The 27,807-nt window shown below is 32.8% G+C and overlaps 2 protein-coding genes across 2 annotated transcripts; one reads left to right on the top strand and one right to left on the bottom strand.

Annotated features, from left to right (window-relative positions):
* The first annotated feature begins 9,888 nt into the window (after positions 1-9,888).
* On the top strand, positions 9,889-13,620 carry LOC110108466 (E3 ubiquitin-protein ligase XB3). The gene is made up of 8 exons (XM_020839122.2): positions 9,889-10,180; positions 10,271-10,330; positions 10,427-10,498; positions 10,608-10,729; positions 10,831-10,971; positions 11,064-11,171; positions 11,877-12,159; positions 13,029-13,620. Exons 1-8 carry the CDS (start codon positions 9,998-10,000, stop codon positions 13,386-13,388), a joined length of 1,329 nt encoding a protein of 442 aa, XP_020694781.1. The 5' UTR covers positions 9,889-9,997; the 3' UTR covers positions 13,389-13,620.
* Positions 13,621-26,679: 13,059 nt separating this feature from the next.
* Positions 26,680-27,357, bottom strand: LOC110108461. Its single transcript, XM_020839113.2, has one exon. It carries the CDS (start codon positions 27,197-27,199, stop codon positions 26,765-26,767), a length of 435 nt encoding a protein of 144 aa, XP_020694772.2. The 5' UTR covers positions 27,200-27,357; the 3' UTR covers positions 26,680-26,764.
* Between the last annotated feature and the right edge of the window lie 450 nt (positions 27,358-27,807).

Genomic DNA, 27,807 nt, shown 5'->3' with positions numbered 1-27,807 from the left:
ATTTCCTATCAGAAGCTTGATAAGTTTTGTTGAATTATGCTATTAGAAGGTTCTAATTATTACGTGGGAAAGCATAGATCGTTTTTTTTAGAAGTTCTATTACAAACATGTACTTTATATATATGCTGGAGAGATGAATAGGCAATATAGGGATGAATTATTATTCGGTTTAAACCTTTATTTTCCTTCCCTAATGATAACGCTTGAAGTTTTAGAGAAGAGAGCTTCTTTGAGGAAAATTGAAGTTTTAGAGAAGAGAGCTTCATAGAGAGAGAATGCAAAATTTAAGATTTTTAGATTGAAGATAAAAAAAGGACATTATATCTGTAATCTTCAGGAAAATTGAAAGAAAAAAGTTGTAAATCTATTGAGGGGACCAACCGAACAATGTTTGAGCAAAAAATTCAAATAAATTGATTATGGTTATAACCATGAGCAAGTCGATAATAATTCATTTAAATGGTTTTCTAGGCAACTAGAGTCTACCTTTAACAACCATGTCAGTACCAACGAATTGCTTATTGTTATGTCATACTCTCTCTCTCTCTCTCTTTAGAGAAGAAATGAGAACTGAAACAATAAAAATATAAAGTTCCAGAATGATAGAATGGTGATGATTAGTACTAGCTTCAAGCATCACCATCAGCAATTAAATTTTAAACTAACGACATTGTATAAAGGAAGTTGTTAAAAAAGATTGTGTTGGGACGTGCGGGCAGCTCAGTGGTTGAGCGAATGAAGGTAATGTCTCCCGCTGGCTCCCGTTCGATCCCGAACCCTAAACGCCCCCAAAAAAACAAAGATAGCGTTTTTCATTGTCGAGAGCTCAAAGGTGTAACACAATCAAACCCTTGCCCAAAAGAAAGAACCTATCTATTCTTTAAGCCCCGGAAATAAGCCATTTAAGCATAGAGGGAGTGTTCAATGAAAAAGGTCTTCAACCAAACAAATTTATAGATTATCTAAAACAGAATAAACATCCTTCACTCATGAAGAGGAAGAGATTGGCCATATTTATCTATTTTAAAAATGAGCCACAAGCACATAAAAGAGGCAATCTGATTTAATTTCTTTCAGGAGATGTGAACACTTTCCAAAGGTTTTGTTCCATTGGATTATAGGTAGGGGTGTCAATTTTGGGTCACGGGTCGGGTTCGGGTCGAACTCGAAACTGACTCGGTACTATTCGGGTCAACCCGAACCTAACCCGTTTCTGTAACGGGTCGGTTTTCCGGACCCGAACCCGACCGACTTCGGGTCCGGGTCAACCTGACCCAACCCGAATGACCTGATTCGGACAATAAACATCTAGTTTTTTTGTCCAAAAATGGGTCAAACTCTGCTTTTTGGGTCAAAAAAGGGTCAATCTCGGGTTCCCGGGTCAAAAATGGGTCATTTTCGGGTCAATTTCGAGTTGACGGGTCAACCCGAACCCGACCCGTTTCAGGTTCGGGTCAACCCAAACCCAAAATTTTCGGGTCGGGTTTTCAGGTTGGTCCAATATTGACACCCCTAATTATAGGAATCACCACAGAAAAATGAATAGCATTAATAAAAGCATATAACCATTTAATAAAATGAAGTGTGGACCCCTTTAAAGGGAGATGATGCAAAACATAACCATTATAAACACTATTGAATGTTTTTTTAAGAACAACTTGAGATTAAGAAAGTTGAATTAAAAGAGTTGAAATTGCAAGTGAGCTCATTAGTTATAAAAATATTATCCACAATGTGTCTATTCTAGATGAAAGTAACTTTTTGAATTGGATAAATGATTATTAGGAAAACTTTTTTCAACATTTTAACAAAGAGTTTTGACAAATAACATATAATATATTGCAAAGGAAAATTAAATATAGAGGCCTAAGGATAAAGGTTATTAGTCAATACTTCACCGTATTAGTTTATCTATAAGAATTAAAAAAGATTAGAATCACATGAATGAATTGTTTACCTATCGAATCCCATGCATCCTTGTCTAGACCTAAAGACTTATCATAATTAATCTTAAAGAAGGCTTCGTTAATATCAGAGTTAAAAGAATGATCGATAAGAGAGGAGATTAGTTCAATCAAAAGAGCATTGCCAATAATAGGGGATTTGGAAATGAGCAATGCATTCATGTTATTGTTAGGAGAAATGGACTTGTGGCTTGGAAAATTTTATACATAGTCAATCCTAACTATACGATTTCGTTTGAGACAGCTTTGTTTCTTCTTCTTAAACAGTAAGAAAGTTGTCCCAAACGAAGCCATGCAATGACATCATAGAAAAGTCTAACAATCTAAGCTAAGCTAAATAAAGTAAAGCTAAGAATAATGAATTTAGGTTTTGTTAGGATGACTTTCTTAATTTTTTTTAAAGTTGTTTTTTAGTACAAAATTAAAATTTTTGTATTAAAAAAGTATTTTAAGAAGCAACAAGAAAGTTGTGCAAATGAAACCTTAATTAATGTTTTAACCTACTTTTTAAAAATCTAACAGCCTAACCAAATGAAACCCTATGTAGCTACCCTTATCTTAATCCTAGTAAAATTATATTGGACTTTGTAAATCTAAATCAGGAAAAATAAAGCTATACAAAGCTAAGCCTAGCATAGCAATGCATAGTAAAATTATAAGCCTAGCGAAGCTTAGAAATCCAAGCTATGTTGCACCGATACACCTATTTATGAAGGTATGATGTATCCAATACACCGATACTCCACTGATACGTGTCGGATACGTCAAAGACGTATCCAATTAAAATACTATTTAATTTCAAAAGGACACGCGTATCGAGACATGTGTCCATTGAAAAACAAAAAGAAATAAAAAAAAAAAAGATGCGTCGTATTTACTTCCGCGGCTGCGAGCAAAGTTCTCTCATTTTCGAGATGGATTTGACTCTCTTGATGATATGAGAATATTAGAAATTACTAATCTTTCACTTGACGAGCTTGAATTAAAAGCTTTGATATTTATTGAAGATGATATAGAAGTTCAAAGACAAACCACTGAAGAAGCTAATCATATCATTCCTTCTATTGAATAGTTGAAACTTTATGTGCTAGACAATTTATGTTTATGCTTTTGTTGTTGTACTAGACATTTAATGTTTACTTATATTTTGATATTATAAGCTACAAGGCTACAAATGATGTTGTTGTCATTTTTTTTTTGTAATTTCAAATATTATGCTTTGATTGTTTTCTTAATTTTTATGTTTGATTTATAAATTATGATGTCGTGTCCGCGCCGTCGTATCCTGTATTTTTAAGAATTGACGTGTCCCGTATCCGTATTGTGTCGTATCTGTGTTGCCGTATCCGTATCGGTGCAACATAGAATCCAAGTCATCAAAATTTTATACTTGGTTTTAATATAAAATAAAACTTAAATTAACATTTTAATCATTTTTTTGACATGAAATAAATAAAAAATCTTATAATAAGTATTTCAACAAGTATTAAAACCAAGCATTTCAACAATTAATATTTTGATCAAATTTTTTACTATGATGATTATTAGATTTATTTTAAGATAAATGAAAAAAAAAAATCTATGTAATGTACTAAGCTCAAAAATAATCCAAAAATTTTTTAGATTCATTCTGAGCAGAATTCAATCAGGATATTCAGACCCAAATTTCAAGATATTTATGTCAATAATGAGCTTTTAGGTGGCAATGAAGAAGAGGATGGAGCTGATGTGCCTCTCACCAACAAGGAGAGAGCGAGGCTTAACTTTGCATTGGCTTCAGATAGCAAAGTTTCAATGTGCCGCCCTCAATTCCATCACTGTAAATAGGCATTTTTGGTTCAACAAGCAGTTTGATAGACTTTTCAAATATTTACTTTTGTGGCATTTTGTTGGAAGTTTCAAAAATATCTTTCACAAATTCCTGAACATTTGTATTTCATACCAAATAGCCTCTAAAATGGAGAAATTATTATGTGCAGAGTCCGAACGTAGCTCTGTGTCCGGATGCCAAAGAAATTGTTATGCGTAAATTGCCTATAAGTTGCCGATGTGGATTGTCGCCATTTGAGTAGGAAATGATATAATGCATGAAGTTGTAAGGAGAAGCGAATGCAGGAATTTCGGAGAACTGGAATGCCGGATGTTGAAAACCGAATAGGAGTTTGAAAAGTAAATTTTTTTTAGTCATTATCATCACCTTCTTACTGGGCGAGCAGTTGTCAGGCTAACAAGACAGATTAAATTTGGAGCGGGTTATCCACGATCTCGTCCTCCGAAGCTTCACGGTTTTTTTATGTACTGGAGAAAGGAATAGTGGCTCTTCAAGCGGCCCACATGCAAAATTTGCCTATCGAGGCGCATAGAATGGGTTGAAAGCTTGTTTCAAGTGTTCAAAATTTTTATTATAATTATGCACAAATCATCTATAATTTAATTATTTATAAAATTAATATCTAATCTGAGAAAGAATTTCCTAAATCATATATTTAAAAAACTAATAAATTAAAGTTGAAACTAGGGGTGTTAATATTGGACATGACACGAAAATCCGACCCAAACCTGACTCAAAATTTTTGGGTTCGTGTAGACCGAACCCAAACCGGGTCGGGTTTGGGTTAAGGTTTTCGACCCATTTGCAAAATCGGGTCAAGTTCGGGTTGACCCGAAAACCCGATAATGACCCGGAATGACCTGCTCCCGCCCTGACGGGGCCTGACCGAAGCTGTCCGCATCGCAATCATGCGTGATGCAAGTCGCGACCCACGCTCACTTGGTGAGTCACGACCGTCACGCGGTCATGGTCTGCTAGCTGTGCAACTGCCCGCTTACCCGCCGCAGAACTGCCTGCCTACTCACCGCACCACTGCCTGCCTGCTACGGCGCTACCCTTCTTCTACGCTGACGACCCGCAAACCCGGTGTTTCAGTGGATAACGGGTCGTGTTCGGTTGATCAAAACCCGAAGCGGATCGGGGTCAGGTCCAAAAAATCGACCCATTTGCAAAAACGGATCGAGTTTGGATTGACCCGAATGGTGCTGGGTCAGTTCCGGGTTCGACCCGAACCTGACCCGTGATCCGAAATTGACACCCATAGTTGAAACCTCTCATTTAGAGAATTGTAACATATTTATAAATTTTTTAAAGTAACATTATTTTATTTTATTTTTTATTTTTCATTTTTGTACACCAATTATCACTAGGTAATTATATTTTGTTAAGTAGCATGCCTTATAAATATAGTCAAAATTAAGAACACTCCATCAGACAGATTGTATTGATTGTTTTGATCATAGATTATCTTTTAACATTTAAGAATATTAATAATGTTAGAATTAAATGAATGTGGCTAGTTGGATTCATCTTGTCGTGACACTTGATTTAACAATAAGTATATGAGATTTGAATATCATTTGATCATCTAATCAATATCCAAAAAATGTTAGTATGCGTTAAGTATTTGAGTTGATCTCATTGGGAATTTAATAGTATTACTTTTGATGTCAATGACTTTATCACATCAATACATTCAATTTAATTAGAAATTGGTTGAAATCATAGTTCACATTATCTTAAATTTAATTTTAAAATTTTAATTTAAAAATGCGTTAGATTCATGCATGTTAAAATCAGTTTTTTATGACCAATCTCGAATAATTAAAATATATATGCAAAATAAAACTGCGTTCCTTTTTTTTTTTGGAAATCGTAAGAATAAAATCTTTAATTTTTTTTTTTCGGGGAAAAATCTTCAATATTTGATAACCACCGCACAAGTTTCTAAGCAGCCCGAAATTTCACGTAGCAAACTTCCGATATGAAGCATCGAAACCCAATATTAGACCAATAGTTTAGCATGAAAAGGACTACTTTCTCACCACCGACGTTCTAGGAGTTAGCATATATGATGAAATAAATAAATTCAAATAATAAATATTCAAAAATTTAGAAACTATCACATGATATAAAAAATATTCCACATAGATAATATCTTGGGCGGAATAAGCTTTTTATTTATTTATTTATTGTTTATTTATTTTAAGGTGTACAAACTATTATTTAAGAAAATAAAATAAAAATATATAATTCAGGACAAAGTCTTATATTTTATCATGGATGAAATGAGCAATTCTTAAAAGCTTATGAACCTATTTGCATGATTTAATAATATTGTATTATAACATCATAAGAATCAAGTCAAATACTTCATTTGCAATAGAGTGTATTAAATAATCATTGAGTAAATTATTATACATCATACTATAAGATTAATATTTGACAATCTTCATTGCAGTAAATACACGTTTTGTGATGAAAATAGAGATTGGGCCCTTACAATAAACTTTAATTGAATGGTAGATTTTATTTTTGAACAAATTAAAAGCTAATTAATTGTCATATACAAGGCTGTGACAATTGTATCGGACAATGAACTGATGAAGTTCACGGTTCGATTGTTCGACTGAAATTGAACCGAATGATGTAATAAATACTAATTTTATTTAAATATAACATAATTGACATAATAATGATGCAATGAATTAAAATATGTAACCAAAAAAACAATTATGAATATGAAACATGAACAAATACATGTATTTGACATTGATTTGAAAAATATGAAAATAAGCATACATAAGACTAAACTCAGAAACTTTGAAGCTTAACTTTATAGGATAGGCCTTAAAAATCTTCAATCTCATTTTTTCTAATTGATAATTGCAATTGAAACTGTCTTTAATTAACACTCAAGCTGTAATTTATCTTTAGATTATTTTATTTTATTTTATTTTATTTTGAATTATGGAATCAATCATTCATTAATGCAAGTTTTAAGGCTCCCCTTTCTTTATCATCAGTGCAATACTCTTCGTGAAATTATTTGTAGATGCTCTGTTATTGGTTGGATTGAGAAATGCCTCTTCAAAAATTGTGCGCATCTAATCATAGTCTTCAATTTGCAAAAGAAATTCTTCTTCTTTGTGTTGCTTTCTTCCTTTTAAGTTAAAATTCTAAATAACATATCACTGCTAATAAATCATGCTTTCACAACACTTTTTATGATATTACTCTACATAAACTATAACTCCCACTTAGATGAAAGCCCATCAACTATCATGCACCAATAGTGATAATCTGGAGATATCACAGGAGTCGCTCTCTATTGAATTTAGCTCAACCATAATAGAACCAACTAAAAACTCATATAAAGTACAAATTTTAAGAGGTACACATTCTTGATCGAACATTACTTTCGATACCACCTGTTAGGGACCAAAGGTTGGCCATATCTGCTAGTGACGAAATTCGATTTTAATCTAAAAGCTTAAGCTTATATGCGAGTGCCAACTTTGATATTTCGGCTTCATATTTTCAACTATTCAATATGAAACTAAACTAAAAGTCAATATGACACAATGTATTGGCTTGAGCCTTGGAGTTAATAATTGTTTTGGTTTTTGCTATAGGCTAATGCCTAACACCTAAGAATTAACAAGCCACAAATTTAATCCTTGACAATAATGAGAATCTTATAAAACTTCACTATAATGAAATGAATGTAAAGGGATGACAAAGTATATGTTTGTAATTTAAAGATATGACATAAAGTTTACTATCATGAATTACAAATGTGATTTCATTTCTTTGATAGGTCGTCTAAATAGGACTCGTAAAAATCAATTGAAGTAGCTCTTAATGACAGGCCTAACTCATGAAGGAAGATAAAATCGGAAGTCTCAACGCACAAATAGAATGTTAGAATTCATGACATATCTTTAATGGCGGCGTTCGACTGAGGCGACTGATGCGAGCGGAGCGAATCGAAACGAGGAGAAAAGAAAATTAGAAGGAAGACGACGCGGAGTGGGAAATAGGGCATTTTCCGACGGATATTTCTAGCGTATTTGTTGACGGAACTGTTACAGTCAAACTATCCCCCGGAAAATATTCATCGAGTTTAAGTAGGCCAATGGAATATCCGTACGTTGAATACTCAACTTTAAGTTCCGACGGACAATTCACTGGAATAAACTGCCATTCTTATAAATAACAACGAATATGCCGGTGGATTATCCACCGGTAAATTACCCGCGGCTCTTCCGCCAGAAAGGCCGTCGTCATAGTACTGGGGAAAAAAAATGCCAGTTCGTTCGCCGCTTTTACCAGCGTATGTATTTATTTCCGCCGAAAAGTCCGACGGTTTACAAAATTTTCCTATAATGTACATGCTCACTATATATAATATTTGAAGCAAAATATTAAACATTGTATATTTTTTCACGTGTTTACTAAATATGTCTTTTTAAAAAAATTATATAATTAGCACGAACATAGGATATATAGTTAAACATTGATGAAAAAAAAAATCAATCATCAATATTGCAACCAACATGACACCAAAATTAAAATAATAATAGTTTGTGTTGCCATCACTACTAAAACTTAAGAAATTACAAACAGTGTTCTTGTGTATTATTTGAGTATCAAAATTTAAATAATCGTATCAAAAGTTCAAAACTTAATAAAAAATATAAAACACAAAAATTCGAAATAAACCTTGAAAAAACAACAGTGGAAGGAATAACATAAATATTTTATAACACCTTAAATAAAAAAAGTCCTATAAAAATTTTAAAAACTCCCCAAAAAATAATAAACACACAATATTAATAACTAATCAACCAAATTGCATACCAATATAAAGTTAAGGGGAAAGTAAATAAAATAAAATTTCCCTTAAAAAGTCATAAAATATACAAATAACAAAATAATGATCCTCAACACTATAATAAATAATAAAAAGAATATTCTGCCCATAACAAATAAAAAATTAAGCAAAAACACCCCAATGTAATTTAAAATTAATGCAATACCCATATAAAATTTTTGCTGCCAAATATACCACACCACCTAACAAGAATAATAAAAACACTGAAGATTGAGTTGATGCAAGCTAAAAAAGCTTAAAGTAATTTGATGGTGAAAAAAAAGGGTAGCATAAAGTAGTATTGCGTTAAGCCTAACCGCCAATTCCTTTGAAATTTTGTTTTTTTAATGTTTGGTTTCAAGTACAAGGGATTTTAAATATGTTAAATGCAAAAAAATTGAAAATTGAAAAAAAAAATGCAGAGTAAATTTTTGAAGCATTGAGCTCGCACGTACAGCTCATTAGTAGATACGAAGAAATTCCTTCTGATTGTTCACATTTAAATCCCCTAACAATCCAAAAAAAAATTGAAGCATTTGAGATTTATCCTCTAATTCAATTTTGATATATTAAGAAATTATTAGATTTTGGTCAATTTTAAAAATGTAGTAGCTACCTGCCTATTGTCCCTGGTTGCGATCCGCCGCTCATTCTTTGTTGCCACCAATCATTTTTGGTTATCTATTACTACTCGGTGATCAGTGGCACCATCATTGCTCCATGAGCACCGCTCATTATTGATTGCAAGTCTCCACCACCTTCAATTATCAATCATTATTATTGTTGGACTTTATATTACATTCATTTTAATTCAAATTAAATAAAAAAATAATCACCTATATTAATTTTACACTCAATAAAACAAATTAATATTATAAATCTTATATTAGTTTTACCATTTCTTTTTATTTTCCATTTTTTTTATGCAAATCAAATCTGCCCCTAAATTTTTACTGTAAATTTTCCCTTTATTAAAATTCATTTTAATATCTTTTTTAATACTTTTTTATTTTTTCTTATATGAAATGACATTTTTACTATATTTTTATGGTGAACCAAGGTCCCCACTAATATCTGAAAGAAGCCTCTAAACTAACGAAGAAGTCAAGTAAAAAAAGTCCTAGAGCTGAAATTGACCCAACGAAGGTAAGCTAACCGAAGGTGACAAGAAACGGAAACAGTATTTGCTTGCTTTATTATGGCTCCAAAAAAAAAAAACTCATAATCATCGCACTCTCCTTCATCTGACTGGCAGAGCAAGGCAACGTTAAACTACGCCGCCGGCCTGAGCGGTGGCAGCCGGCCACGGTGCCGGCGAAGACAACTATGGGTCAGGGCCAGAGCTGCATCAGATACAGCCCCGAATTCAATTTCTTGAGAGCCGTACAGTTTGCAGATCTGGAAGCCGTAGAGTTTTCTCTGACCATAGACCCAGCCATTCTCAACAGAACCACTTTCTATGATCGATGCTCCGCTTCCCACATCGCGGCTTCGAATGGACACTTAGAGGTATCAATAGCTTCTGAGGATTCCGTTCACTTAGATTTTTTGTTACTCTGTCTTCTTTTTCTCACTCGAGCTGCGCCTGCTTTCTTGCAGTTGCTTTCCTTGATTCTGGGTCGATCTGTGAACCCAGATCTGCTAAACAGGCATAAGCAGGTGAAAATGCCTGATATTTTTATTTTCTTGCTCCTTGAATAGGCTTTTGGTTAATCTGACCCTTGTCTTACTGTTCTTGGTGATTGTACTTTAAAGACTCCTTTGATGTTGGCTGCAATACACGGAAAAATTGAATGCGTACAGAAGTTAATCGAAGCCGGAGCAAATGTACAACATATTTTCCCTGCTTTTGATTTGTTTTTCTTTTTGTTATTGTGGGCTTGAGAAATTATGCAGATTGATCTGGATTTTTTTGGCTCATTTCTATTGTGTTCAGATTTTGAAGTTTGATTCGGTGCATGGAAGAACTTGCTTGCATTATGCAGCCTACTACGGCAATTCTGATTGCTTGCAAACCATTCTATCTGCTGCCCAGTCTACAACCGTAGCTGATTCATGGTAGATTGGTTTGGAATTTGCTTGAATCGTCTTGTTTAAGTTTAACTTTGCTATAAAATAAATGGACATCTTAAATTCTTTATTTTTTTTGCTGTGTTTAGGGGTTTTGCTCGTTTCGTCAATGTTAGCGATGGGAGCGGCGCAACTCCTTTGCACCTAGCAGCAAGGCAAGGGCATCGATCATGTGTTCGTATACTATTGAACAATGGAGCTCTTGTATGTGCTTTGACAGCCAGATATGGGTAAAATCTTTCACTTACACAATTATTTGCATTAAATTTTGAAGGAATAGGTTTCACTTTTATTCACTAGCTTAAGAGAGAAGCAACTGCAGTTGCCCAGGGAGTAGCCCCCTTCATTTGGCTGCTCGTGGAGGATCTATGGATTGTGTTCGTGAATTACTGTCCTGGGGTGCTGATCGTCTTCAAAAAGATGCATCAGGGTAAGCGTTCATTGGCTTGTCTGTTAAGCACATGAAATTTCAATTTTTTATCCGTTTGGGGCAGCTTTTTCATCGTTTAATTTTGTTGATGATACTTACAATGTTTGGCTACAAATTTTTCGTTATTTTTAAATTTTTTTTATGAGAAACAAGCTATTATTAGATTTTTTTTTAAGAGAAAATTTATAATACTCACAATAATTTTCAAAGATTTAATTTCCTCGTAATAGTTCTGCAACAACTTTACAAGCAACTACAGCTGACACGAATGGGCTTTTTCTCTTTACATCGCATAATTGAAAAAGGAGAATAATTTGATCATGTGACCAAAACCTGGTTTTAATGGGCTTTAAATCCCTTATGTTTTTAAAATTTATCATAATAAAATTTTGATCGGGATATTTTCACCTACTTTTTCATGCATAAAAGCGGTTGCGATCTTTGGTCCCCCTTTAATTCACTCCCTTGAGATTTCGTTTGGTTTTAATACAAAAATTTTAATTTTTGCACTTTAAAGTTGCTTTATGAAGTAGTAAAAAAGTCGTCACAAACAAAACCTTAGTCTCTTCTTCAATCCTCTTTTTTATACAATGGATCTAATTTAATTTGGGAACTTTACATTATTTCATTACTTCATATTATTGTTCTGGCACAACCGGTGCTCTGTTTGAAACAAATATCATGTGGACATTCTTAATTGTCCAGGAGGATACCGTACTTTGTTGCCTTGAAGAGAAGGCATGGAGCTTGTGCTGCTCTGCTGAATCCAGGATCAGCAGAGCCACTGGTTTGGCCTTCTCCGTTGAAGTTTATTAGTGAACTAAACGCTGATGCAAAGGCTTTGCTTGAGGAAGCTCTCGTGGACGCAAACCGAGCAAGGGAGAAGAATATCCTCAAAGGCACGGCATATTCCTTTGCTTCTCCTGTCCATCCTGAGGCTGAAAGAAATGAAGACTACGATGATGATGACGATGAATGCGCATCTGAGGTATTATTTCATACTTTATTAGTAACCACTTCCCCTTTTTTGCTGGATAAATTATTTTGTGCGGATACGGACGCCGTCCAGAGGCGAATCAGAACATGCCACATTATTTTTTGCTGTATACCACGGCTGTGTACCACTATATATCAAGTGATGTGGCACATTCTAATTCATCTCGGGATGGTCTAGTGTCCGCACAGAATAATTTCTCTCTCTACTGAGGGCATATCATATGTTGTGTTTGGTTTGGAGAAATTATGCAGAAAGAAAATATTGTTTACCTTATAATTAATTTTAAATTATATTAAACAAAGGGAAAGTATGAATAACATTAAAGAAAATATTAATTTACCATGTTTTCCTCAATCAAATAAACAAGTGGGTTAAAACAAATGTCAACATCTCATTTTCATCTTCAATTCTCTTAAACCAAATGAAGCTACTACACTGTACACATATATTTAGAAAATGGCGGAATTAGTGTTTTAAGTGGGAGGAGATAAATAGGTTTATCTTAAATTTTATAAAGACAGCTTTTTTAACAAACATGATTACCATCAAATTTAAAGAGAAAATATTCAAAGTATACATAACTATATAATTTTGTATCAAATTTAGAGAGGGGTCAGAGCCAGCCCAACTCCCCTCTGCTTCCACCTCTATATATAAACATATGGCCATCTTTCATCCATCTAACAAGCTCACACTGGCGCTTCACAGTTGCTTTATATGCCAGTTTCTAATACCACTGCTGAAACGAAGATTTCGTTTGGATATTGTTGATTGAACTTCTTCAAATGGAAAAAAAGTAAAAATCTTTATGAAAAACTGGTCATGACTTGATCAAGTCTTGAAGATTTAATATATTTCAGGTCAATGAGTATGAGCTTTGCTGCATATGCTTTGATCAAGCCTGCACCATTGAAGTTCAGGAGTGTGGGCACCAAATGTGCGCTCACTGCACTTTAGCTCTGTGTTGCCATAACAGGCCCAACCCTACAACCTCTTCCCAATCTGCACCAGTCTGCCCTTTTTGCCGGAGCAACATTGTTCGACTGGTCGCCGCCAAGAGCAGCTCAAATCCAGGAAAAGCCAGGCGCTCTCGAAACTTTACAGAAGGAAGCAGCAGCTTCAAAGGCTTGCCTACTACTGCTTTGACAACTATAGGAAAATTGGGATCTCGTGGCTCTGAAAGAATAGCTATTAGCGGTGATTTGCTTGATAAGCCTTGAAATATATGAAGAGGACGAGAGTTTTAAATAATGAGTCGTTAAGGGAATTAAGCTACTTTGTATCATAAATTTGGTTTGAATGAGTAATTCATTTCGTCATTCGAGTTGGTATGAAAAAGCCTGTAAGAGTCTTTGGATGTCATGTGACTCTGTATGATTGAGCAAAGGTTATCTTATAAGACATTTGCGTGGCTTTGGTAATGTACTGGCTCTGACTCTGATTTTTTTTTTTTATATATATTTCATGATGGATGTGTGTACTATGGCGGACAATGAGGGAATAGGACAACATCTCCATGTATTTGAGAGAATATGTGGGTTCCAGCTGATTAATTTCTTGTTTTGAGGTCCTCAGAGAATCTCTCGTATATTAAATTTATTCTTCGGTACATAATTTTTTTTTTTTCGAGTCACATCTTGATCTGAATATTTTCAGTGCATCATCTCATGGTGGAGAGGTACATCTTTGGCCAAAGATTTTCAAATCAATAATCTCTGCCTCATTTTTTACTTTAGAAAGTAAAAAGATGATAAACTAAGATTTCGCTCAGGACTGCTTTCTTATTGCTTCTTAAAATAGCTTTTTAGTACAAAATTTTAAATTTTTATACTAAAAAATTGTTTTAAGAAGCAATAAGAAAGTTGTTGCAAATGAGGCCTAAATTTCAATATCATAACGATTGCATTCAGATGATTGTTTATGTACCCCTCTTCCTAGGGATCAAGTTGAATGTGGTTCTTTAAAATAATTAGACAATTAGTTGTGAGCTCTAATGTTCACCAAATTTCAACAGTATGTGAACCTACTCGCTACTCCAACTAACGATTTATCTAATATGCAAACCAAGTTTTTTGAAGCTTCATATCGAGACAATTGTAATGTGTGGAACTTCTCCTACAATTCTCCATGTAAGAACACAGTCTTCACATCGAGTTGCTTTAAAATCAGGCTGTATTGTGCTACAAGTGCATAGTGATCATGGGTCGAGGAATGCTTAATCATTGGGGATAACACATCATCATAAACAATATCTTTCTGTTGTGAAAGCTTTTTGCCACCTACTTAGCCTTGTACTGCATATCAGTTTCATGAAATCTTTTATTCTTTGCATACACCCATTTGCATCCAATGACTTTTCTTCATGTAGGAAGCTTCACCAACCTCTAAGTAGCATTCTTCTGAAGTGATTTCATCTTTTCATCCATAGCTTTCTTTAGAAGATCACCATTAGGACTGTCCACTGCTTCCTTATAATGATTGAGAATTTCAGCCTCTATGGCTAAAAGTGTAGATGCAATATGATACCTCAACCAAGCAAGTTTTGGGACATTTTGGCATTTGGACATGTTCCTCGTAATAGATTCCTGAGCAAGAATCCCATCCTCAACATCATCTTGTACCTCCTGATTTGTAGTTGGATCAGATATTAGAGAAAAAATGATCTGCCTCTGTGGAACAAAAGGAGTTACATCAAACTCCAACTTATATAGTGCATATGTGGTCCCATTAGAACTCTCTATCTATTAAGAGTTCTGATGCTTTAATATGCTCAACTCATTAAATGTAACATCCCTGATGATGACAATATTTCTCTATCGGATTATAGAGTTTGAAACTCTAGACTCCACACCTAAAGCTAATAAAAATCGCCTTCTTTGTACGCGATTCAAGATTATTATTCTGAACATTATAGTAAGTTGGACATCCAAACACTCTCAAGTGCTCATAATCTCAACAGGATGCTCCAACCACATCTCCTTTGTGTTTTTTTTTTTTAATTGTTGCAGAAGGCAGACGGTTCACTAAGTGAAATACATAATCTATCGCATCAGCACAATAGACTCTATCCAACCCAGCATTTGATAACATACACCAAATTTTCTCCACCAAAGTCTAGCTCATCCTCTCTATCACCCAGTTCAACTGCAGTGTTTCTTTAACAGTGAAGTGACTCTCTAACACTCCTACAAGAAAAGAATACATTCGAAGTGTATTCATCCTCATTATTTGAGCAGATACATCAGATCCTTTTGTTAATCTGAGTCTCAATCTATTTCTTTCATGTTCTAAAAATCTACAGTACCTCACTTTTGTTCCTCATGGTGTACACCCAAATATATCTTGACATAAAATTTGATGAGATGTGTAATCACCTGATGGATTGGCGTCTTCTCCACTGTCGAGGTGGATGTATCCATATCTCCACTAGATCTCATAGCCTCTTAAAAATTACAGCTATCTCATGTAGCCATAATTACATCAATCTAGCTCTCTTCCTTTTGCCTAGATGAACCACACCAACAAATTAATCTTCCATTCTTCAAATTACCTCCAGAAATTTCAAAATTTGGAATTTGACTCAAATACCAATCATTGTGCAAACCTAGCAGAAATAACACAAAATAGAAATCACACAAAAAACACACAAAAATATGGTGATTTACATGGTTCGGTGAAGATGCCTACGTCCATGAGGAGCAGATGATGACTTCATTATATTGGAGAATATAGGGATTATAATTTGGCTCTCTTCCTCTCATTCATATAATACAATAGCCCTCAAGTCCTATTTAAATACTAAAAAAATGTTGTAAAGGAAACTTTAATTAATATTATAATATAGCATAATCTAATCATGCTAATCAGATCTCTAAATTATACTAATTAAATCTCCCAAATTATGTAATAATTAGATCTCCTAATTAATGTATCAATCAAATCTCCAATCAAATTAACTTAATTAGAAAAATAATCAACTCCCTAATCAATTACATAGTGAGCCCTCAATGCCTTCCAAATCAAGGCTAATCTAGATTTAAAAATATTTTCAAATCAATATAATCCTTATAACAACATCAATCTGGCATTTGGAGTTGTAAGCATGATGGTAATGGAGGTAAATAAAATCTGATCCTTTTGGGAACCTCTATAAAAGTAACAAAACCCTAATGAACCAACTAATGTCTTAATGATGAATTCATTGAAATGAGATGTTGTCTTGTAATACTCCATTGTCAATGAAAAGTTGATGGTTAGGGTTCACAAGGAGTTGAGTTGTTTCAAGCAAGAGGAGAGGTTTTTGTTCAATTCAAAAGGGGAACTATTGAATGGATAACCTCCCAATGTTTGATGCTTTTTCAGTGCTCAAAGTTTGCTTATATTTGACATCCACCGACAATACAAGTCCAATGCCCACCAATTTTTAACTTTTGGCATTTAGTTGATAGGGCAGAAGTTTTTTTATAAGAAGAATGATCGATTCTATTGCCTATAAATATCAAATTTTGTCCTTCATTGACATCAAATGCTCATTGACTAATGTCTCATCTTTAACTCCTTATATCTACTTATCTTCAGCTCCCACTACTTACCATCACCCTTTGTTGATCTTTGATAACCAACAAAACTAAATATCTGCTTACAAATATTGGCCAAAACCTACTACCATATGCTAATTTACTAATATTAGAAATGACATTTTTTTATCTTCAGCTCCCACTACTTACCATCACCCTTTGTTGATCTTTGATAACCAACAAAACTAAATATCTGCTTACAAATATTGGCCAAAACCTACTACCATATGCTAATTTACTAATATTAGAAATGACATGACAAGTGATTAAGAGGAGCATTATGACACTGATCTCATAAGCACTACAACACCAACACAATCAAAATATTTTTATATTTACAATATCCAAATCCATTCATTCGAACCTCACCATCCCTCCCCATTTGCATACATGCCCAGGTGAAGAGAAGGAGAAGAAGGGGAAGAAAGGAGAGAGGGGTGATAAAGTAGGGATTCAGAATGTATCTCTCATCGATCACTCCAATTATGAAAGTAGTTTTAATCATGTTTGATAACCTTTATCTTATGTTTGCTGTAAATTATTTTGATTTCTAAGATTTTTCCTCTCCCAAATCTTTTTGAAATTATTTATATCCTGATTTAATTAGCAAGTTTTTATAGTGTAACTTTTGATATCTGGTAGATATTAGCATTTTGAATATTTTGACAGATTCATAATAAAATTTCACTAGTTGGATTTGCATATGTGCCATTTTTACTTGAATTGAATAGAGTAATAATAAGTATAAAAGATCATTAGTCAACATATTAAATCTGAATATAAAAACAACACATGTTTATAATTACTATTTATTTAGCATAACATGCATTTGACATAACACATACAGACTGATGGGTGCATTAGATTGATTTACATGCTATGAAAATTGTACTAAATTGCATTATAATTTCTATTATATAGTGAATATGAGTTGACTGTGTTTGAAAGCAAGAAAGGCATGCCAAAAATAATTGATTGATTCAGATTAATTGGAAACATGTTATCATGTATCATAGGGTGGACTGATGAGTTTTTCTTTACATAAAATTTATTGTGTAATACTAAATGATATGAAAAGGGAGGCAAAGGAAAATTTATTGATATACCGTCAGGGAAAAATTGATGATTTCTTATGTGAAAGCCATTGATTTTTGATAGAGAATGATATGACTAATTCTTGTTTACATGATTGATATGATTGAGACTAATTCCTATAAGATTGACCTATAAGCTTTGACAATATAGAAAAATTATTACAAGAGTCAGATGTCCTACCTTGCTTAAAGTATGACATGCATATATGGTAGAATTTCACATGCATTAATGAAATATTGCATGACATGATAATTGCATAACAGAAAAGATATGACATGACAAGGTATATGATATGACTAATGGTACATGCATAAGATAAGATTGATAAAACTGATACAATATCATATAATATCCATGATACATAATATTTACACATTATATAGATCATGATATATATGTAATAATACTAAACAGCATACATAAGACAAATATGGAACACTTGCTTTGATTTGAGATGTATATTGATATACTTGAATTCACTACCAAAAAACAAGTCCTATCGCAGCGTTTATTTGCAGCGGTTTTTAAAACCGCTGCGAAAACCACATTCTGAAGCAGAAATATGAATCCACTTGCATCGGTTAAAACCGGTGCAATTTGCACCGGTTAAAACCGCTGGCAAAGCCCCACCGAAACTTTAAGTGACCCAAAGCCCTAATTCCTCTCTTCTATCTTGCTCGTGCGACGGGAGCGAATCCGGCCTGATAGCTGCGACGAAAATCTCTCCTCTTGCGAATCCCGGCCGACGCTCATCACTGTGAGTTTATTCCCCTTCATCCTCTTCTTCTCTTTTCCTTCTCATTGTTTTTCTTCATTTTCTTCATTTGCATTCCTTAGGGTTTAGGTTTCATTGGTTTTTAAAAATGAAATGCAAAGCCTCAACTTAGGATTCAAATCATTGTTCTTTTATTGAATGCTTTAGTATGAGCCCATGTAGCATATGTTTAAACAATTAAAGAATGTGCTTTATTTGTACCCATACCGCTCCTCTTCCGGATATCGGTAGATTTTCTCTACAATAATCTTATACTACCGAGGATAAGATTTGTAAAACTACAGATTTTCTTTTTGATTTGTGTTTCCTGTTTTTGCTTCACTTAAGAATGTTCCCTACTTCCTTCATATGAGAGTTAATGTTTATTTCATTTAATTATTTTAATATAAATGAAATCAGGCTAAGCGTTCATTTTACCCAAAAAAATTTTTGGTTTACTTAGTTTTTTGGCTTTAACATTAGGAACATACTAAAAAAAATATGTTTGCTTGTTGATTTTTATAAGGGGATGTTTGTTTGTAGGTATTTTGAGTGTATTGCAATTGAAATAATTTTTTTATTTTATTTTGAGTATTTAATTTGTTTGTATTATATTTTATCATAAAATTCATTCGGAGCTCTACACATTCGGAGCTCTACATTTTAAGTTTATTCCTTCTTGCAAATATTTTTGCGTGAGCATAACATTTGTGGAGTATTAAACTGTATTAGCTGACTATCACCTCTCCTAATAGTCTGATAGGTTCACAGACATCTAATTAATAGAAATATTTATAGTGTATCTCCTAAACTAAGAATTTGAAAGACAGTCATTGCTTTTTTTTTTTTTGATCAATCAAATTTTAATTTAATATGCTGCAATTCCTAAATAGCTCAGGTAGTCAGCTGATATCAATCGATTTCACTCACAGTTGCCTAACTTTGATCCTCTATATTTCACTTCCTAACAACTTATATATCTAAATTAACTGTCTCAGAGAATGGCTAGGCTTTGTTTGGAACGGCTTTCTTACTTTTTTAAATCATGTTCTGATATAAAAATTTAATTTTTGTATTAAAAAGCTGTTTTAAGAAGCAGTAAGAAAGACGCCTCAAAAGAAGCCTACATCTCTAGCTGCTGTTTGGTTCATGCATATAATCCTCCAAATAAAAAGAGTGTGATAGGCTATTTTGATTAAGGCTTTGCTTGGGACGACTCTCTTGTTGCTTCTTAAAGTAGCTTTCAAATACAAAAAATTTAATTTTTGTACTAAAAAGTTGCTTTAAGAAGCATTAAGAAAGCAATCCCAAACAAAGTCTAAGACATTCATTGGGATAGCTTCCTTACTATTTTTAAAATAAGGTTTTTAGTAAAAAAAAAATTGAATTAAAAATTGTTGTGCTAAAAATTGCTTTAGAAAGCAATTATTTAAAAGTGTCCCGAATGAAGCCTAAGATTAATCTAACTCTTAAGTCTGTATTCCAAAAGAGTTTTTGATATTTATATGTATTTAAGCTATGATTAAGAGTATTATGTATTTAACAAAAAAAAAACTTTTTTTCTTCTTGTTCTCACATGCATATATTACTTCGACACTGTAGACAGACCCCTCTCTCTCTCTCACTCCCTCTACCGCTACCATCTTCTTCCTCTAGACAGGGCCCTTACACCGCACGCCTGTGAATAAATTAGCAACTAGTTACGAGCTCAAGGAAGTTCATTAGTGAACTAAAGCTTATGCAATGTTGTTTAGTTCTATCTCTATAATTCAATTCGAGTCAGCACAAACATAAGAATTGGACAATGCTTTGACGTACGGGGAGATTAAGAGATGATTGGGGAGTAACCATTTATCATAGAATCTTATCATACCTTTTAAGGAATTAGGGATAATTTTATTACTGATTTGTTTTATAGAATACAACTATAATTTTTATTTGATCACTATTTTTTCATTACTTTTTATGCTACGAAGTTATTTTTTAGAGTAATAAAAAAAATAGTTTCTCCACAGCAGTTTTATAACCTTCTTAACGAAAAACTGCAACCGTTTTATTGCTTTTGTAAAGTTGCAGCAGAGAAAATAAAATAGCTTTTTAGCACCATTTTTTCTGAAAGAAGCGAAAAAATAGCGGCCAAATAAAAATTATGGTTACGGTCTGTAAAGCAAAGCATTAAATTATTTATGTTAAATTATATAAATAAAGGCGTTTAAAATAATTTTATTTAATACTGAATAAACATGTAGATACGATCCTTATGACGTCCTCTGTCGCTCTCCAATTACGGTCCTTCCTACCCTCGTCATCCGACTAGTCTTTCTGACCTTCGTCGTCCGTCGACTACGGTCTTTCAAACCATCATAGCTAGCCATCGTCACCCTAGCTACTACGGTCTTTTCAACCTCTGTTGCCCTACAGTCCTTCAGACCACCGTCGCTCAACTACGGTTCTTCCAACATATATACATGGCTCTCCGCCTCTCCGACTAAGATCATGCCGACCAAATGAACATGTCAACACTTTTTCTTCCAACTCCCACTATGTAATGCACTCTATATTATATTTGCTACATCGAGAAGGAAGGGCCTGATTTATAATCAACTGGAATTACTAGTGAATTTATTTAAATTGGGCATTGCCCCGTAGCTTTTCAACCTTTTAGAAGTTTCCATGTAAAAACTCTAGTGCCCCTTATGAATGTTACACCCTTATATTTCATCTATTGGTGTGCTGGATCTTCATACAAAGTTAGAATGCTAAAATTTTAAATTTATATTTCTCTACCACCACGAATATTCTAGGATGCAACAAGTTTATATATATTATTTTATATTAACTTTACAATTATAAAGAGATTACTTTTATTTGTTGAATTTGAACTCGCTCTAAAGCATCGATCTACATTGATGAATTCCAAGCTCCAATATCTTTATACATTCTTTCATCATGGAGTTAACTTTGGCATCTTGTTTGCAGAAGAACATATACTTCTTAATTAGATGAAGATTCGTAATTATAATATATTATTCTGTACTTCTTCTCTATGGACTCCAGTTTTGATTTCTACTTTTAGCTTCTTAATTATTCTCTGGGTTTCTTTAATTAGTATGCCACCTTATTCTTCTCAGTGAAGTTGTGCAAGGTGGCGAAGAAGAAAGCATTGGTACATAGCACAGCTTATGATACAAACCTCGCTTACGCTGAAGGAAGAATATTTTTTTTCTCTTTTCCTGAACTTCGTCAATGATTTTGACCATTTAGTGCATTAATAGAATGTCAAAGAAAGGCTTTTGTCAACATATGATAGTATAGATCAGTAGTAATCTTAATGAAATTTATTTCTGAAATAAGTTTTGAACCATGGAGAATGCCTCAGAGTTGTAGGCAATTAGGTTTTTGGGTTCTATTGGGGGATCATTTTTTATTTATATTTAATAGGAGATTAAGGCTTCGTTTGTGATAGTTTTCTTACTGCGTTCTAAAGCAGTTTTATAATACAAAAATTTTTAGTTTAAAATTTTTTGTACTAGAAAATTACTCTAGAAAGTTGTCCCAAATGAAACCTTAAACATACTTAGTATTTGTTATTTTTTGTTTTAAATATTGCAGAAGTTGGTTATGATGGGTGGCAATAGTAGCCAACAACAAAGATGATCGACATGTAGTTCACAGGTTGATTTTTATTTAAAAAAAAAAAAAAGGCGTAGAAGTTATTTTTTAAAAAAATAAGTAATTTATTATCAATAGTAAAAGATTAAAATAGTTGAAAATATAGATCAAATATATTTTTAAGAAAAAAAAAAAATTGATCCCAAACAAACCCTAAGATTTTAAAGATTTATATAAATCAATAGTTTTTAAAAATGAAAATATGTGAACAAGTACTTTTTTTTTTCCTTCGATTACGTTAAAAAATTCTCATTTATCATCAAAATAATATAAGAAAATATAAGGTATAAGTACAAAGTCACCCCATATTCCACTTTAAAATAATAGAAGATTTAGAATTTCATTTATTTATTTATTTGTGAATGATTTATGTTTTATTTTGGATTACTTCCCCCATATTCCACTTTGAAATAATAGAAGATTTAGAATTTCATTTATTTATTTATTTATTTATGAATGATTTATGTTTTATTTTGGACGACTTCAACTATTTATAAAGATAATTATAAAATTATTATGGAGAAAATATCTTTTCTAAAAGTTGTTGTAGCTTCATAGCACAAAAATTTATTAAAGGTAATAAAAAAATAATGATCAAGCAAAAATTATGATTACAATATGAAATTAAAGCAATAAGAAATTAAAGTTTCGTTTGGGACAACTTTTTTGCTGCTTTTTAAAACAGCTTTCTAGTAAAAATTTTAAAATTTTTGTACTAAAAAATTGTTTTAAGAAGCAGTAAAAAAGCCGTCCCAAATGAAGCCGAAGTTATCTTAATTGAATCCTAGGTAGCATTTTCTTACTATGTATTGAAGGGCTTAAGATTTTCTTGTTGGCATTGTATTAACCAAGTTATCTCCAATCAATAACATCATTAGCTATGATCATATCTTTTGGCCCTCTCCGTCTTATTAATTTGGTTAAGTCAATGAATAATTATATATGGAGTGCTAAAAAAGACTGGTAATTTAACATTATGATTTCTATTCTTATTTGTTTGTTAAAAAGTCGAAGGAGAAGGCTGAGTGCTGACTTCTTGTTGATTAAGAAAAAAATGGACTTCAATTCTTATTAGTTTGTTATTTAGATTTAGGTTTCATTTGGGACTGTTTTCTTTCTATTTCTTAAAGCAGCTTTTTGGTATAAATTTTTTTTTTATTCGATCTACTAAAAAGTTGCTTTAAGAAACAGTAAGAAAACCATCTCAAACGAGACCTTAGATTCAAGTTTAAACGGGCAAAGTTTTAATGAGAACCTGAAATTAGAGGTGAAATGTAGCTCTACTGTGTGGAATATAAATAAATAAACTTAGAAGAGGATATTCTGATTTAAATTTAATCAAGATAAATTATATAACTTTTAAATTTATTTTAAAATGAATATATTATATAATCACAAAATAAATTATTTTTATATTGCACTAATCTTAAACTAAATCCGACAAATTTAAAACCTATTTAAAATATTTTTTATTGAAATGTCCCCACCTAATTTGGCCTCATATAAATCATCTAAATATTGAAGCTACCAGTTTGTTTTATATGAAAATTAGGTCCATATCTCCAATGTGAGAGTAATAATGGCTGCCATGGTACATAGGGAACAAAGACTGCCGTTACATGTGTATACCAACGCACCAATTACCTGCAAGCTTGCCTTAGAAGGTGCAGCCCAATGATGAATCACCCACTTTGGCCCTTCATTTATTATTACTTAACCTTTACTTCCACTAGGTAGAAACTAAAGAAGAATTTGTAGTTTTACATTTGATCATTAGTTCTGTAAATTTAAGTTAATCACAATACTAACTTTTATGAAAAGAAAAGAGAGAATTTTTAAAATGGCCTCCAGATTATTCATGTATGACTAATTTAGGCTTCGTTTAAGACGGCTTTTTTTATTACTTTCTAAAAAAGAGTTTTAGTACAAGAATAAAAAATTTTGTACTAAAACTCCGTTTTAGAAAGCAGTAAAAAAGCTGTCCCAAATGAAGCCTTAGACTTCATTTTGAACGACTTTCTTACTGCTTCTTAAAGCCGTCCCAAACGAAGCCTTAGTTTCAGTGTTTCATGTTGCCTCAACTTAGTCCCTCGTATGTATAAAATTAATTCAAAATATACTTTCATGCTGTAACTGTGCTATAAAATTGATCCTAATTTAGTCTATTGATCATACAAAATTAATTTAAAATATTCTTTTTGAGACTAAATTGAGATCAATTTTATAAAGTCCATGGACTAAAGTTTTAGATGGCACAACTTTCTTATTGTTGATTTAAAAAGTAGTAAAAAAAATATCCTAAATAAAATCTAAATTAGAGCAATATTATATTTTTAGGATTAAAATGAATATATAAGAATAGCCATTTTGAAATTTAACCAAAAAAAGAAATATGAGAAACTGGTTTACTTGTGCTAAATAGTGCAACAACCGATATCTTTGTAAAAATAATGATAAAGTGTAGCATAAAGGTCAGCTTGTGGGTTACAATGAAGAATATTTAACTTTGAAGAAAGTACAAGTTAACCAAAAATTCTTGCCGAATTTTACGCCGAGAATGATGTAGTAGCATCCATGAATTATTGTTAGACCTTTATTCTTTTATCCTATCGTGTCATTAGTGGAAGTCATGTTTTGGGCATTTGGATTTGGCCAAAATTATTTGCTTGATTTAGCAATGAAAACTTTATTCTCACAATATATATTATATGTTGCTGCTAAGGGTGTCAAAATTATTTTGAGCATGTTTGGACTTGCATACGGGTGTCAAAATTGGGTCACGTGTCGGATTTGGGTCGAATTTGAGTTTACCCGGGTCTAAACGGGTCAAATCAAATCGAACATGTTTTTGCAAACAGGTTAGATTTTTCAACCAGGACCCGACCCGCTTCTGATTCTGGTCAATCCGACACGACCCACCAACCCAAGTCAGCGACGACGAAGTGTGGCTAGTGGACCGTGGCTCTCGGATGGCGGAGGGCAGACGGCTAAGGGGCGCGGAGGGCGGATGGTTGAGGCCGGAGGACGGACGACTGAGAGAGGACAAAGGAGGGCGAAGGGTGGACGGTCTGGCGGATCGTGGATGACGGACATCAACACGCGGAAGGAGGAGCGACGCGATGCAAGAGCTTACGCAACCCATTTTTTCGGGTCAATCCAGGTTGTCGGGTCAACCCGAATCATACTCGTTTGAAATCGGGTTCAGTTCAAATCAAGTTTTCGTGTCATGTCAAATATTGACACTCATTGACTTGCAGATGTGATCTACCAAACTAGTTTTTCATTTGAAGTGAGATCGCAGCTTTGATAACGTATGTGCTAAGGATTTGTAATGCCCCTAGTGTTTATATTTGATATTCTATGATAAAAAACTTCCATTTGAGAGGTAGTAGCAGTCCATATTCAGAGTTCTCATTGAGATAAATTTTCATATAAAGTTATGAGGTTTAGGAATTTCGTTTGGAATAACTTTCTCATTATTTTTTAAAATAATTTTTTAGTATAAAAATTTCTAATTAAAAAAATTTTCACAGATTAATGCCAAAAACATGTTAGTAAAAAATTGAATCTCGCTTATAAATTTAAAATTTTTATCTAAAAATGAATTTTACCTATGATACATGTAATCTAACTTTACTCTACACTCTAACACTCCCTAAGAGAAAGGTTAATTGGCAAGAAAACTAAATGCTCAACTGTGCATGTTTCTAGTGCTGCATCCTATTTCATTTACTTTAATCCTTTATTGTAAACGCAAATTAGCATCAAAAGCAAAAGAGGACAAAAGAAACTTATAACAGAACCAGTAATTAAAAAATCTTCACTAAAGTAAAAGAGAAGCAGTCCAGTTCATTTCCATAGATCGATAGTCTTCCCCCATATATATATAATCTAGTTTTTTGTAGGTTATTTTGTCTTCAAGAGAGATAAAAGAGAAACAAGCCTAATCAAAAGGCTAAGAATACTGATTTTATTCTCTTTTTTTTGCTTTGTGGATTAGATGCTAAAACTTGATTACTTGCAATGCAGGAAAAGAACCTTCTTTCTCAGGCAGCCAAGGAAATAAATTTTCTTTCTTAATTGAAGCCATTTTCATTTAATTTGGCGAGTAAATTCTGCCATGGAGGAAAATATGAAGAAGTATAAATTAGAGAACTAGCTTGGTCTATTCGACCAATAAATTTAGACAAAATAAAAGTTAAAAAAAAAAAAATCTCTTTTCAACATTATTCAAGATTTGAATCAGCTCTATTATGGCTAATAAGATTTTGATATCAACTTTAATCTAATAATTAAGAAAATTACAAGCCAAATATATATCTAATGGAAACTAAAAACATCAACGTCATTTTTTTCATGCTCACAGAAGTGGAAGAAACAAAGAGAAAAGAAAAGAATCATAAACAAAAGAGATTAAAATGGAACTGTTAATCCATTCTCAAGTATGTAACTTACAAGGTAGAGAAAACTAAGAAAACTAACTAACTAATAACTTTCATTAATTAATTTCTTCTTCCCTTCTAAGCCTCTTCTTCATCAGCCAAACACCATCAACTTCCATATAAGAACTCATAAGCTCCAAATGCAAACATTCTCTTCTAATACTCCATGAAACCTTCCTCTTCCTCCTCTGGCTACCTTCGATTGGCTTCTTCGGTGCAGGCGGGCAATCTACCGATGGACGAATTCTATGCTCCGGTGATGTTGGAGTGTGATAACCCTCCGCCTCATCATCTCCATTGATATCTCCAATTTTCTTAGACGAAGCAGACAAAGCCAAGTCCTCCACAGTGGAAGAAGAGGAAGAGGAAGAGGAAGGAGAAAGAGAAGGCTTAGCTGCAGTGAATATTGAAAGATGATGATGATGATGGTGTTGAACATTCTCTTCTTCCTTGGTCAGTAAAGACGGAGCAATGGATTTGGAATTTGCCATGAAGGAGAAGTTACTGCGGAATTCCGAGCGAGTAGGGAGAGAGAAGCTAGGCAGAAGGCGACAGAAGAGAATAAGAAGCCAGGAAATTAAAAAGGAGTATTCATTAGAAAGAAGAAACGTTTAAGATTTCTTTATTTATTATCTTGTTTGTTTGTTTGTTTGAGAGCGAGAGAGAGATTAGAGAGAGAGAGGAGAGAGTGAGAGAGAGAAAGGGGCTCAACGGAAGTGCTAATATTAAGAGGAAATTTTTTTAGTCTGGCCTGTCTCCTACATATTTTTTTTATAGATGGTGACATCAATTTATTTATTTAAATTTATAATAAAAAATTTATTATTTTGAAATAAACTTACTTAATTTTATATAAGTTGTTAAACTTTATTGTACTCGTAATTTTTTCTTTTTATGCAAAGTATTTAAAACCGAAAAATGCATCATAGTTTCTTTTGTAATATTATATAAATGAGAATTTTATTTATATAAATATAAAAAATTTTAAATGTAAACATTTAAGAAATATAAATTTTATATAAAAAAAATTAATATTTTAATTAATATGTATTAATTCGCTAACATAATTTTATAAAAATATTGTAGAAAACATTTGTGA

Source organism: Dendrobium catenatum, unplaced genomic scaffold (genome assembly GCF_001605985.2).
Source record: "Dendrobium catenatum unplaced genomic scaffold, ASM160598v2 fragScaff_scaffold_743, whole genome shotgun sequence".
In the NCBI taxonomy this organism is placed as follows: Eukaryota; Viridiplantae; Streptophyta; class Magnoliopsida; order Asparagales; family Orchidaceae; genus Dendrobium; species Dendrobium catenatum.
Note: the sequence above shows the minus strand (reverse complement) of the source record. Positions and strands in the feature narration are given on the sequence as shown.